This window comes from Phodopus roborovskii, unplaced genomic scaffold (assembly GCF_943737965.1).
Source record: "Phodopus roborovskii unplaced genomic scaffold, PHOROB, whole genome shotgun sequence".
NCBI classification, from domain to species: Eukaryota; Metazoa; Chordata; class Mammalia; order Rodentia; family Cricetidae; genus Phodopus; species Phodopus roborovskii.
This window is the reverse complement of record NW_026126409.1, coordinates 32,947,579-32,959,737: the sequence shown is the minus strand read 5'-3', so window position 1 is coordinate 32,959,737 and position 12,159 is coordinate 32,947,579. Positions and strand designations below refer to the sequence as shown.

At 34.0% G+C, this 12,159-nt stretch overlaps 1 protein-coding gene across 2 annotated transcripts in view; it reads left to right on the top strand.

Moving 5' to 3' along the window:
- The window catches only part of Msr1 (macrophage scavenger receptor 1), a 66,058-nt gene that overhangs the window by 22,785 nt on the left and 31,114 nt on the right, over window positions 1–12,159 (top strand). For both annotated transcript variants that reach the window (XM_051182289.1, XM_051182290.1), the window contains exons 6-7: window positions 6,118–6,198; window positions 10,677–10,766. In XM_051182289.1, the coding sequence (XP_051038246.1) occupies window positions 6,118–6,198; window positions 10,677–10,766 (171 nt within the window). The remainder of the gene's footprint in view (window positions 1–6,117; window positions 6,199–10,676; window positions 10,767–12,159) is intronic.

The window sequence follows — 12,159 nt, the reverse complement described above, 5'->3', positions numbered from 1 at the left end:
TTGTGTTGTTGTTTTCCATTTTCCAGCTTGATTTATGTCTCTCACCCTTTCCTGTTCTGCCTTTTCTATAGTTGATGTGGATTGTTTTGTACTGAATTTATCTCTTCTTCAAAGTTACCAAAAAGGGTTTGGAAAGTTTATGATACACGCTGCTTATCTTGATCACTGTTGAAATGTGTTGTGACATATGTTAACACTAGTCAGCATCTTAAAAGGTAACTGAGTTAAGGAAGGAACTGAAAGTGCTTGGCTTCATGACACACTCCCTTGCCCCTCTGTTCGAGATTACACTTCACTTCTATGTTATGAACTTTTGCAAACTGGAGTTTAGTCTATATTATTCATCTTACTTTTTGTTAAAAGAATTTATTCAGACTTGCCCTTAAGCTAGCCAATTAATCATTTGAAAAAAATCTTTGTCATCCATCTTTTCTGGGTCACCTTCCTTCTGCATAAAATAATAATTTGGAAATTCATTTTCTTATTTTGTCTTATTCCATATACACTTTTATGTCCACAATTATTTTGGTGATTTTATGAGGATGATAATTGATGTGGATTTGGCTTCTGAATATTAAACATATATATATATGTGTGTGTGTGTGTGTGTGTGTGTGTGTGTGTGTAATTAAGCACCCAGTATTTGCTCTTTATTATATGTAAATTGAATGATTGCTGAATTATTTATTATAACTAATAAAAGGGAAATGCTGCGTGATATTTGCTCTACAGTGTCTCTTAGGGAATTTTCAAGATATATACAAGAATCTATAAGAAAATAACTGAAGTAAAATTGGACAGTCTCATTCTATCTCCTATGTCCATTAAGCTTTATTTGAGGATGTCAGTATTTTTGCCTCATTAATAATTACATTAGAAATTCATAACCACATGAGATTTTTATCAAACATTTACTATTTTAATACAATTAAGAAGTAGGGTCATTCAGACCTTAAGACCAATGAAACTTAAAATCAGCACCTGTTGTCTATACAGTATAATTTGACTTAATTCATTGCTAACTTTTTTCTCTTAATCATTTATTTATTGGTGTGCAGATTGAATCTGGAGACTCATATATGCTCTATGCAATGTTGTATCCCAATTTATATATTTTGTCCTAAGTTTTCTAAAACTTCACAATTTATCAAATATAAAAGATATTACAGATATATTGATATGTAATAAAAAATGATGCTTTCAAATTGAAAGATAATATCTGCCAATTTCAAGTTAATGTTTTTCTCTGGAAATGAAGTAGTGGCATGAATCTTGATCACGTGGCTCATTTCTATGCCTGGTGTCAGCTTGTTGCTAGGATATTTTCTTTACTACTATACTTTGTAGCTTATGTACAGTGCATGTCATACCCATTCTTTCTTTAGTAGTACATTAAAACACACAGTAAAGAAAAGTCTAGATTCATCAGCCTTTGAATAATTGGCTACTTCAATTGTGCATTTCAAACTATGTCCCACACTTTGAAAATATCAATTCCTTGACAAGTGAGAATCTAATCTTTATCAATTAAAAAATCAGTAGTCATATATTCAGGGGGAAAAAATCCCTGGAAGAGCAGAGAAACAGGGGAGCAGCCACAATCACTTTCTACCACGACTGTTCCTACATCCAAAAGGGCTGAGATCCTCTCTCAGCCCTGCCTCACCACTACCTGTCTCTTCTCTGTCTACAATCCTCCAACTTCTATGATTAATTTTGGTCATCTAGTGGCTAGCTCTACTTTCTGACTAAAAGCAAGCTTTATTTGACAGACCACAATCAAAATATCACATCACTTGCCGCTTTTGTCTAAATAAAAAGCAAAGGTTTTAAATAACATAAAACTACATACAATAAATATATGCAAATATATACAGGCAAGAATTAGTAATGTACAGTCCATTTGCCTTTGACACTCCGTTATCTATCCTATCTTGGTGAGTACAATGTGTTATATTTATTTACTTTATATCCTAACTTCCATATTGACCCAAAACTCTCTTCATGTCTCTCAACCTCATATACTTTGTACCCCTTTGTGAGTTGCTTTTCTGAAATTAATAACAAGGAAAACTATATTTAGTGTCCAACTTCATCAGAGACATAAGAAGGATGTATTACCTGAGTAAATAGGAAGTACAGAGTAAACAACTTACAAAATCAAGAAATGACAAAAACAGCTGTCTGGCTATCTGCCTGGACAATTACCCAAGGTGCCTCTGTAATATTGTGGCATCCATCTTTGCCTTACAGGGAAAAAATTATCGGACAGACGTTTTTGAAACACAGTAAATTTAAAGGATTTTCCCACCTTTTCTTGGCAAGGTTTGACAGTCATTTTTCTTTTTCTTTTCTTTTCTTTTTTTTTTTTTTGTCCTACTTGTCTGTTTTGGGTGGTATATTGTCAGCAGTTGAGACAAGGATAGTTTCTTGACCAATGGCTAACTTTTATCAAAAAGAAAGTAAACTTTATCAAAAAGAAAGTAAAGTTTCTTTGATGTCAATCATCTTCTCTGAAATAGATTGGTGATTCCAGGAGCAGTCATGACTCATTGTCATAGAAACAAAGCAAAACAACAATAAAAAAAAAAAACCCTTTTGTTATTGAAACATTTTAAATGCCATATTCTGTAGATATTTGAAGTGTTTGAAGACCACTTGTCTTGACATATATCTGTGTTTGACCTTGCAAACATACTAACGTGACTACTTTTAATTATAATAGGTGACTGTTAACCTACATTTCTTTATTATCTTAAACAGTTTGTAAAAATAGCAACTTTCAAGCACTAGAAATGAACATTTCATTATTAAATGAGCTGTATAGGTACTTTAAAAAGAGTAGAAACATATGTACACTAAGTTCTAACCAAAACTCCCTCAAATTTCTATCAATATACAAAAATCCATACCATTGTAAAATATTTAAGACTAGTAATTGCCTTTTGGGTTTAAATGTAGATTTAATAATTTATTCTTTTATCCTATCATTTCTATATCTTCCATTTTACTTTTCAGTACAAGACCCCTGAATCTAATGTCTTTTTTCCAGCCTTTCCTGACCATTGTCAATGACAACTTGTAACCAACTCCCTTAAATGATGACAAATATCCATAACCTACTGAACTACCAAAAATTGCCCACCCCTCCTCTTGGAAATGTGGGTGACATGTTCTCAAAACTATTTCTTGTTGTCTGGGGGTAATGGCATCTTTAGGGGGTCCTGAAAAAATTGTCAAGTCCTAGAAGAGCCAACTGTAAGTTGTCTAGTCTCTGTGTAATGGGAAAGTACAGGGCTTATCTCACGTCCTGCTTAGAGTAGTCTGTGAGGCTAGACCATCTTAGCCATCTTGAAATTGTCCAGAGCAGTTTGTAGTCTAAAGCCAGTCTTTGGGTGGTGTTTGTCAGTTTAATAGAATTCAGGTGATTTCATTGGTGTAGGGCCCCATCCTCCTTTTGGAGACTTGAAAAGTCACTGTCACTCTTAGGCATCATCATGGTTCACTGCACAAAACTTAAACATTTTACATGTCACATGCAGCAGATCTCAAAGAGGTTAAAGGACTACAATTTGTTATGTACATCAAGAATACAAACCCTTCTTTCCTAGTTTACTGATAGAAACTCAACTCCAAAAGAAAAAACTCTTTATGACTATTAATAGTGTGGCAAAACATTTAAAATATATATGTATATATTAATCATATAAATTTTGAGATAATATTTATAACTTAAAAGGTTTAAAGAGCCGAAATAAAACCAAAGGATTATGAGATTAGTGGCAATAGAATAGTCCCTTAATTTTGGTTTTGCTTCTATCCCATATCAGGTAGCTTTTCTGACATGAGACAGATTTTAGAAAAGGTGAGAGCCACACTCCAACACAAAAGCCAACTTTAATTTTTAATTGAATTGGAACTACATATAATTTGTATTATATGTTTGTAGAGAATAGGAGAAACAAATATTCGAGAATATTTATGAAATGTTATCCTGTTGGAAACGTGATATACCAAAGGCCAATTACTGTTTTTCTTGGGACATTTTTTATGGGTGATGTGTCCTTTTCCTTCAGTTGTCTCATTTGTCCAGGGGTTTTCAGATCCCTTGGCTTGATGCCTTCATTCTCCTGGAAAGACAAAAACAAAACCCTGCCTAACTTTGGGGGTTTCCTTTTTGGCAAATTACATCTTATAAAATGAAAATCATTTCTTAGTCTTCTACATTAGTATAGATTGAATGGTCACACTGTTAGATGGACTATATATCATCTCTTCTATTCAAGAGGTATCTCATGTTTGAATCTTATATTTATCAACTTTGATGGTATTCATAGCTTTTCTTCTCCTATGTAAACAAAAGCAAAACCTCTTGCCCAAGATAACACATATCCTGGTTTCCATTCTGACACCAGCGCAGCTTTAAAGTATATAGTATGATTATATTCAGCAGGGATTATTATCATTATTATCTAATGTCTCTCCACAGCTGTCATTTCCTTTCTCATTAACATTTAGAAAATGTAAAGTTATTAAAGCATTGCACAATCTATCTCTGTGGGTATTTATTACCCTTTCCTGTTTATTAAACATATCTTTGAGAGTTTGGTTAGATATCACACAACACATTGACTCTTAATCAACATAACCATCTATATTCTCAAATCTGTTGTTTTTCTAGTCTTTGTAAATTGTCTCATTCTTCAAGTAGTTTCTTGCTCCAAGAAAGACCATATACATTGCTCTTACTTTAGAATAATTTTTTATTTAAATTTGAAAGAAACTTGTTTTACATATCAGTCCCAGTTCCTGTACCTCCTGTCCTCCCCTGTTTCCCTCAACAACCCCCATCCCATCCTCCTTCTGCCTCTCAGGAAAGGTGAGACCTTCCATGGAGAGTCCTCAGAGTCTCTCATATCATTTGGAGCAGGACCCAGGCCTTCCCTCAAGTGTCTAGGCTGAGGGAGTATCCCTCTATGTGGATCCCAAAGTCCATTTGTATACTAGGGATAAATACTGAACCATTACTAGAGACCCCATAGACTGCCCAGTCCTCCAAAATAACACCAAATTCAGGAAATCTGGGTCACTACTATGCTGGTTCCCCAGCTATCAGACTGGAGTCCAATGAGCCTCCCCTTGTTCAGGTCAGCAGTTTCTGTGGGTTTCTCCTGTCTGGTCTTGACCTATTTGCTTATCACTCCTCCCTGTCTGCAACTGGATTCCAGGAGTTTAGCTGTGGGTGTCTGCTTCTGCTTCCATCAGCTAATAGATGAAGGCTCTAGGATGGCGTATATGGTAATCATCAATCTTATTATCAGAGAAGGGCATTTAAGGTATCCTCTCCACTATTGCTTAGATTGTTAATTGGGGTCATCTTTTTAGACCTCTGGGCACAATTCCTCTTAATTTTTCTTATGTACAATATTTCAAATAAGATATTTATATTTTATATCTCTCTTAAAACTCCTAATATAAGCCACCATTTTCCAGTTTTGTGTGTTGTTTCAGCCTTGCAATTGTTCTACATGGTCTATATTTTACTCATTCTATCTAGAAAATGAATGGCTTAATTTTATCAACACATAGTTTATATTTTTTAGGATTTTTAAAATTAAAATAGAATTACATTTAATTTCTCCCATCCAATTCCTCCCTCCAGCTGTTCCATGTACCCTACTTTCTGTAATTCACATTAATTTCTCCTATTCCTTTAATTGTTGTGATATTAACATACATTCACACACACAAATGTATGTATATTTATCACCTCCAAAAATATTATATATATAAGTTCTTAATATGTGCACAATACTGATGTCATTTTGTGCTATTGCAGTGCCCCTTTCTCTGTCACTAGGTACTTAGAACCTAGCAAAATGTTAACCTCACAAAAAACATTTTATTTGTGTTAATTTAAAGTTATGGCATCTTTTTCAGATGAGGACATTATGGTTCTCAATGGCAGGGTACTTAGCCATTTAGGAAGATCATAGTTGTTAATTTTATGTTAATGTGCAGCAAATAGAAATATTTGAATTTCCATTGAACTGTCTTTATAAATAATAAACTTACCTGTGCTTTTTAATTATTGTCAATATTTGTGGTTTTTTAAAGGGCCTCCTGGACGCCCAGGAGAAAAGGGAGACAGAGGGCTCACTGGAGAAAGTGGTCGACCTGGTGTTCCAGGCTTAATAGGTAAGGATATAATAACCACTTAATCATATACCATGAGGTTGAATAATACGTATACATGTTTGTGTTTAGGAAAGAATATCCGTTTCATTGTTTCTGTACTATGTGTGTGTGTGTGACTGTTTATAAGCCCTCTCACATGTTAGGAAATATGTATTCTAGCATTCTAATCACATGGCTGTAGTGGCATCTTGTTTTACCAGTGAACTTATGGTGGTGGCCACATCCTAGTGGTGTGGCTTTGGTAAGAATTAATTCATTTAAAAATATTTTATTATTTTTATGTGCATGGATGTTTTGGCTGCACATATGCCTGTGTGCCCTGTGCATGCCTGGTATCAGCTGAGATGTAAAAAAGGTATCTGATCCCAGAGAACTTAAGTTACAGACAGTTGTTAGTTGCCAAATGGGTTCCAGGAATCAAACATGGGTCTTCTGAAAGACCAGTCAGTGCTTTTAATTACTGGGTCATCTCTCTAGCCCAAGCACTAACTATTGATTTTTGTGGGACATTTAATGTTTCAGCCAGAGTTACTACATAAGGTTGTATATGAGTCTGAGGACTTTTGGGAGAGACTACATATAGTATATAGTACATATAAAGGTATAAGTGAAAGATAACAAGAAAATTGCCTTCATGTTGCTTTTTCAAGGAATACAGACACATTAAAGAGTTACAAAAATGGGATATAGTTTACATATTCCTTGGCTGCTCTATATTGTTTAAACTCACATAGTCAGGAAATAAGTGAAGTCTAAAATATGAGTGACTTCTGCCTTGGCTGTCAGCCACTCTCTGTATTTTGTTTTACGTAAAGAAAATTTGATCTGAATTATTTTCCTCTGAGCATGTTGCAGGCTTAGAAGCAGTGTTTTGAAAGAAGATGATGGAAGACACAGAAAAGGAGAGAAAGAGCATGAACTTTTCTTTGCTCAAAAAATCCTCAAGCCAACAATAGCAATAATAATGTAATTGTCTCACCATCCAAATGCTATTCTTTGTAGATAAATTCCCTGCATACTGTTTGAAAATATAATAGCCTGAAAGGTTTAAACACAATTAAAAAGGCCTACTGGCCAAAAATTTACATAAATACCTTGGATTCCATCTTAGTTTTTCCTCCTTAGATGAATGTTTTTCTTTTTTATAAATATTTTTACTAGCCAAAGTTACATAACAAAATATGCCCAAGGATGGAAAGCATGAATAGCATCTATCATACAAGTATAACATTGTGTATCTTGTAATTAAAAGATCAATGAGGCTTTAAAAATCTGTATCTATCACACACTAGTACTTATATGCCTGTATTTATAAATAGTATGTGTTCATCTTTCTGAAAGCCAATGAGTGTATGCTTTTGATAATAATGGCAGTAATTATTTTATCTAGCAAAATCCTTCTACTTGTTGAAGCCACTACACATCTTTAAAAAAAAAATGCATCATATCTTAAGTAGGAGAAGTAAATAACATTATTGTGTCTGTCCAAGCTACTGTTATCAAGATCTGAAAGAAAGTACCCCCTACTGTGAAGAATAATTGCTATAGTGCAAACATAGAAAGTCAGTTTGGCCATGACTTGCTTTACAAAGTATCGCTTTAGAAGAGTTATTCCTAGGTTCTGATCTATGGACGTGTGAGATAAAGTAGTTTGAACTTTTCAGCTTTTGTTACTAGTATAAGCAGACACCATATCAACCTAATAAACCATGATTCCTACCAAATGAATTATGGTTATACGGAGGAACAGACTACTGCATAATATTAGAGGGAGACAGAGGCAGATACTAAATTGGAGATCTCTGTCAGATTCCTCTCCTCAGAGATCAGGAAAAACTATAGTTGGATGAGGAGGAATGAATGTAGGAGTCAGAGGGGCTGGAGGACACCAGAAGAGCACAGATCACATCAGTTCACAGAGACTGAAATAACAACATGGGCCTACACGGGTGAGCACCAAATCCTCTGTGTAAGTTACGACTGTTAGCTTGCTGTTTTTGTAGGACTCCTAACAGTGGGAGCAGGTGTGTCTTAAGCTCTTTTGCCTGCTCCTGAGATTCATTTCCGCTTATTGGGTTGTCTTGTTCAGCCTTGATATGATGGTTTTCACCCTATCTTATTGTATCTTGTTTTGTCCTGTCTGGTGTCATTTCTTAGAGAGCTATTTTTTCTCTGAAGAGGAAATGAAAGGGAAGTACATATGAAGAAGAGGGGAAGTGGGTAGCTACAAGGCATGGAGGGAGGGGAAAGTGTATTTGGGCTGTATTATATGAGGGAAGAATCTATTTTAAATAAAAAGTGTGAAAATGTGAAAGAATTATTCAGTTATTTACACAGTAGGGGATGGATAATTCAATGGTTGTCTTCATGCTGGAGGGGAGAGGACCCACTGGCTACTCAGTTCATAATGCTGACTGCTTCGGCAGTGCTAATCTGGAGCTAAATGTTTAGGATATTCTTGCAGAGTAACTGTTCTTCAGTTCATGTTGTAACATCAGAAGCTGGAGTCTGATGGCAGGAAAGAACATTGGCCACAGCCTCAGCAGGAACAGCAGCAGTAACCACAACAGCAGAACAAACACTTGCCAGCAAGAAGCAGAGTCACACAGCAAGCAGCACTGTTTAATCCTCAAGCTTTTATTACTGTTGTGCTGTTGCTGGAAGGTGTCATGCACATCAGGAGAGGGTCTTCCCTCTCAGTAAATTCTTCTTAGACATGCCCTCACTGGACTTTCTGCCCCCAACACACACAGGGGCAATTTTTTAGTCAAAGTCCTGATCCAATCAAGTTGGCAGTCAAGATGAATGGTACCAAGGGTTTAGTGTATTTCTGAGGACACTGTTAATTTACACAAATAGACCCCATGCCGTTCCCTCATACAACAGTTAATTATAATTGCTGCTAGATAATAACCCTTTCAGGTGGAGGGTTGATATTTGGCTTGATGCATGTGACAACTGCATCAAACTATCCAAACTGCAAAACAGATAGAATTCTTGCCCACTTCATTGCTGTATTTTGCTCAGTGTTCTGTCTGACTGCTTCAAATTAATTTGATACCAAATCTGGAAATAAAGGATAGATGATGATCAATCACAATTCTGCTTTATTTAAAACTCCATATATACTGCAATTTAACACATTAAACTCAGCTTAACAAATACCTACTTTCACAGCCATGATAGGAATATCTTAGAAACTTTAGTGGTTACCAGAGGGGCCCTTAATAATCAATGTATCATTATTATTACACAACCTCTAGTGTGCATAGTAGATTAGAATGTACTTTTTCTTGAAGCAAATGAAAATAATTCATTTTATAGTATCAGTCTCTTGGAAATATGTCAAGAAATTGTTCTATTGCTTTTTATTATAATACACACACACCAGATGTCAGGCTGCATAATGAAGGAATGTCTTAATGTCAGTTTATCTGGGTAGAATAAGTTAAACCATTTTATGCTCTAGTTGGTATACATAGTCACATTTATATATACATGTATATATACATATATAGTATTCATTGCATAAATATTCTAATTTATAATGGTCCACCTTTATTATATAACACCATTTATTTGGATTACATGCCTAATTTCTCTTAGAATAAACACTTTATAAGTTGAGTAATATTCCTATTTGTCATCTTATATTTCTTAAAATATTTGTTAGAAGAAAATTTATCCAGTTTCAGATATACTTCTAAATGCATAGAAAATATTTTTCTGTGGATTAGAAACATATAAATTCTGCTTCTAAGATGTTGTAAACAAGGCATGTTTGTAAAGTTTGACATTGAAGAAAGAAGTATAATCAATTTTTCATAACATGCTTCCGTGGAGTATACAAAAGAAAATTGCATTAATAGATTTTTAGTTAATTGATGATAACACTGAAAACAAGGTACAATTGGGCACAAAGTGTTTTATATTAGTTTACTTTAAATTTCTTAACTCTACAATAAATATTTTATTCCAGAGTAATAGTCTTTTCTACAAATGGCGTGTTTATAGTCACCTTGGAGATATGAGATAATGAGATAATGGTAATTTTCAGATTTCATTATGTGTGTGTCATATCTATAAATAATTCAAGGTTTTGTTGTTTAAATAAACACTCATTGATACTTTTTTTGCTTGTATTGTTTTTACTAATGTAAATATTTAAAGTTCAAGCTTCAAAAATTTTACATAACAGTTATACAGATAACTACCACTTGTAATTTTCTGACTGATAATAACCTTATGGTTAAAACAGACAATGTGTCTTTAGTTTACTGACAATGTGATTTTAATTGACTGTAACATTCTCATTGCAGTGTGTTTATGTCATATATTGTATTATCTTTCAATTGAATGCATGATGACAGGAAAAATGTCAAACTATCCTCAGAGAATCACTTACTTCATTTATTGATGCTCAAATATGTTGAAAATGAATTGTTAGACATTTTGTGTTTTCTTTATTAATCATGCAGGTCTTCCTGGCCTTAAAGGTGACCGGGGGCCAGCTGGCTTCCCTGGAAATCGAGGATATCCAGGGTCACCTGGAAAGGCTGGGAGATCAGGTATTGTAATGCTATGCTGTTATCATAGAGTGTGCAAATCAACATTTGTTCATTGACAGTGTTTCTAAAATAGTTGAATAACATAAAAAAAAATTCCTGGTAGAATAGCAGCACTCACATAGTTAACTTTATAGTCTAAAATGATTTGAAATTAATTTTGCCCATTAGAGTAAAATTCCTATGCCCTTAAAGAAAACTATTCTATAAACAGATCACACACACACATACACACACACTACACACACTAGTTCTATACACAGATTATATATATATATATATATATATATATATATATAATGTAGTATATATATATAATAATGTAGTATATATATATATATACTACTTCTGTACACAGATCATATAAATACACACACATTAGTTCTCTACATAGATTATATAAATACACCCACACTAGTTCTGTACACAGATTATATAAATACACACACAATCTATACATTTTACACAATCATATATGAGTTGTCAGTCTTTTGAGTTGTCATTTATTGAGTATAAAATCATAGACACCAGAGTCTAGCTAAGTTGTGAGAGAAGAAAAGTACAGTAAAAATTGCAGAAGCTGTCATCTCTTAAGGAAAGTATGCTGTGAATACAGTGTCTAACTTTCAAAGCAAATGTGCAATGGAAAGAATTATTTTCATATAATGGAAGAATAACCCTCAGCTTTAAAAAGCTTAAAGGCCATCCTCAGTCCCAAACTTAGCATGTGGTAGAACAAAATAATTGAAAAAAAAGTTTTAAAATCATTGGTAATTTTCCATAGGCTGTGATTCTTAAGCTGTATCTTCTGATATAGTTCCAATGGAAAGTTAAAGGGAAATCCAAAACATTAACCATGATTTTGCCTTTGCACCAAACAACTCTGGAACCAATCCTGTATTGATTTTAAAATGATACTACTTACAAGAGAGGTATCTAATACCTGTTGAAAGAAGAATTAATAGTAAAACAGAATCTCTCTCTTTAGGTGAAATTGTCACCATGGAAATTTTTGATACCAAATAATTATCTCCCAGACATGACCATTTAAACTGAAACTGAGAGCAAAGTAGCAAATCATTTACAAATACCAATAATCAACATTTCCACATTTAACTTATATGTATGAGTTACTGACCCCATATAACACTTGAGCTACATTCCAATGTAAATGGATGGGAATTCTCATAGCCAAATGTGATTACACTAAATGATTGAGGGACCACTGAACACTTTGGAATGGGATCTTCAGAATTCCATAAAGTCCCTGAACATATTCTGTTACAAAAGAATAAATAATGAGACATAAAAATAAATTTTTACTGAGAAAAAGTAAACATTCAGGTTAAGTTGGAAGATGCTGGACTGTTGGAGGTGGAAAAAGGTAGAGTCAGAG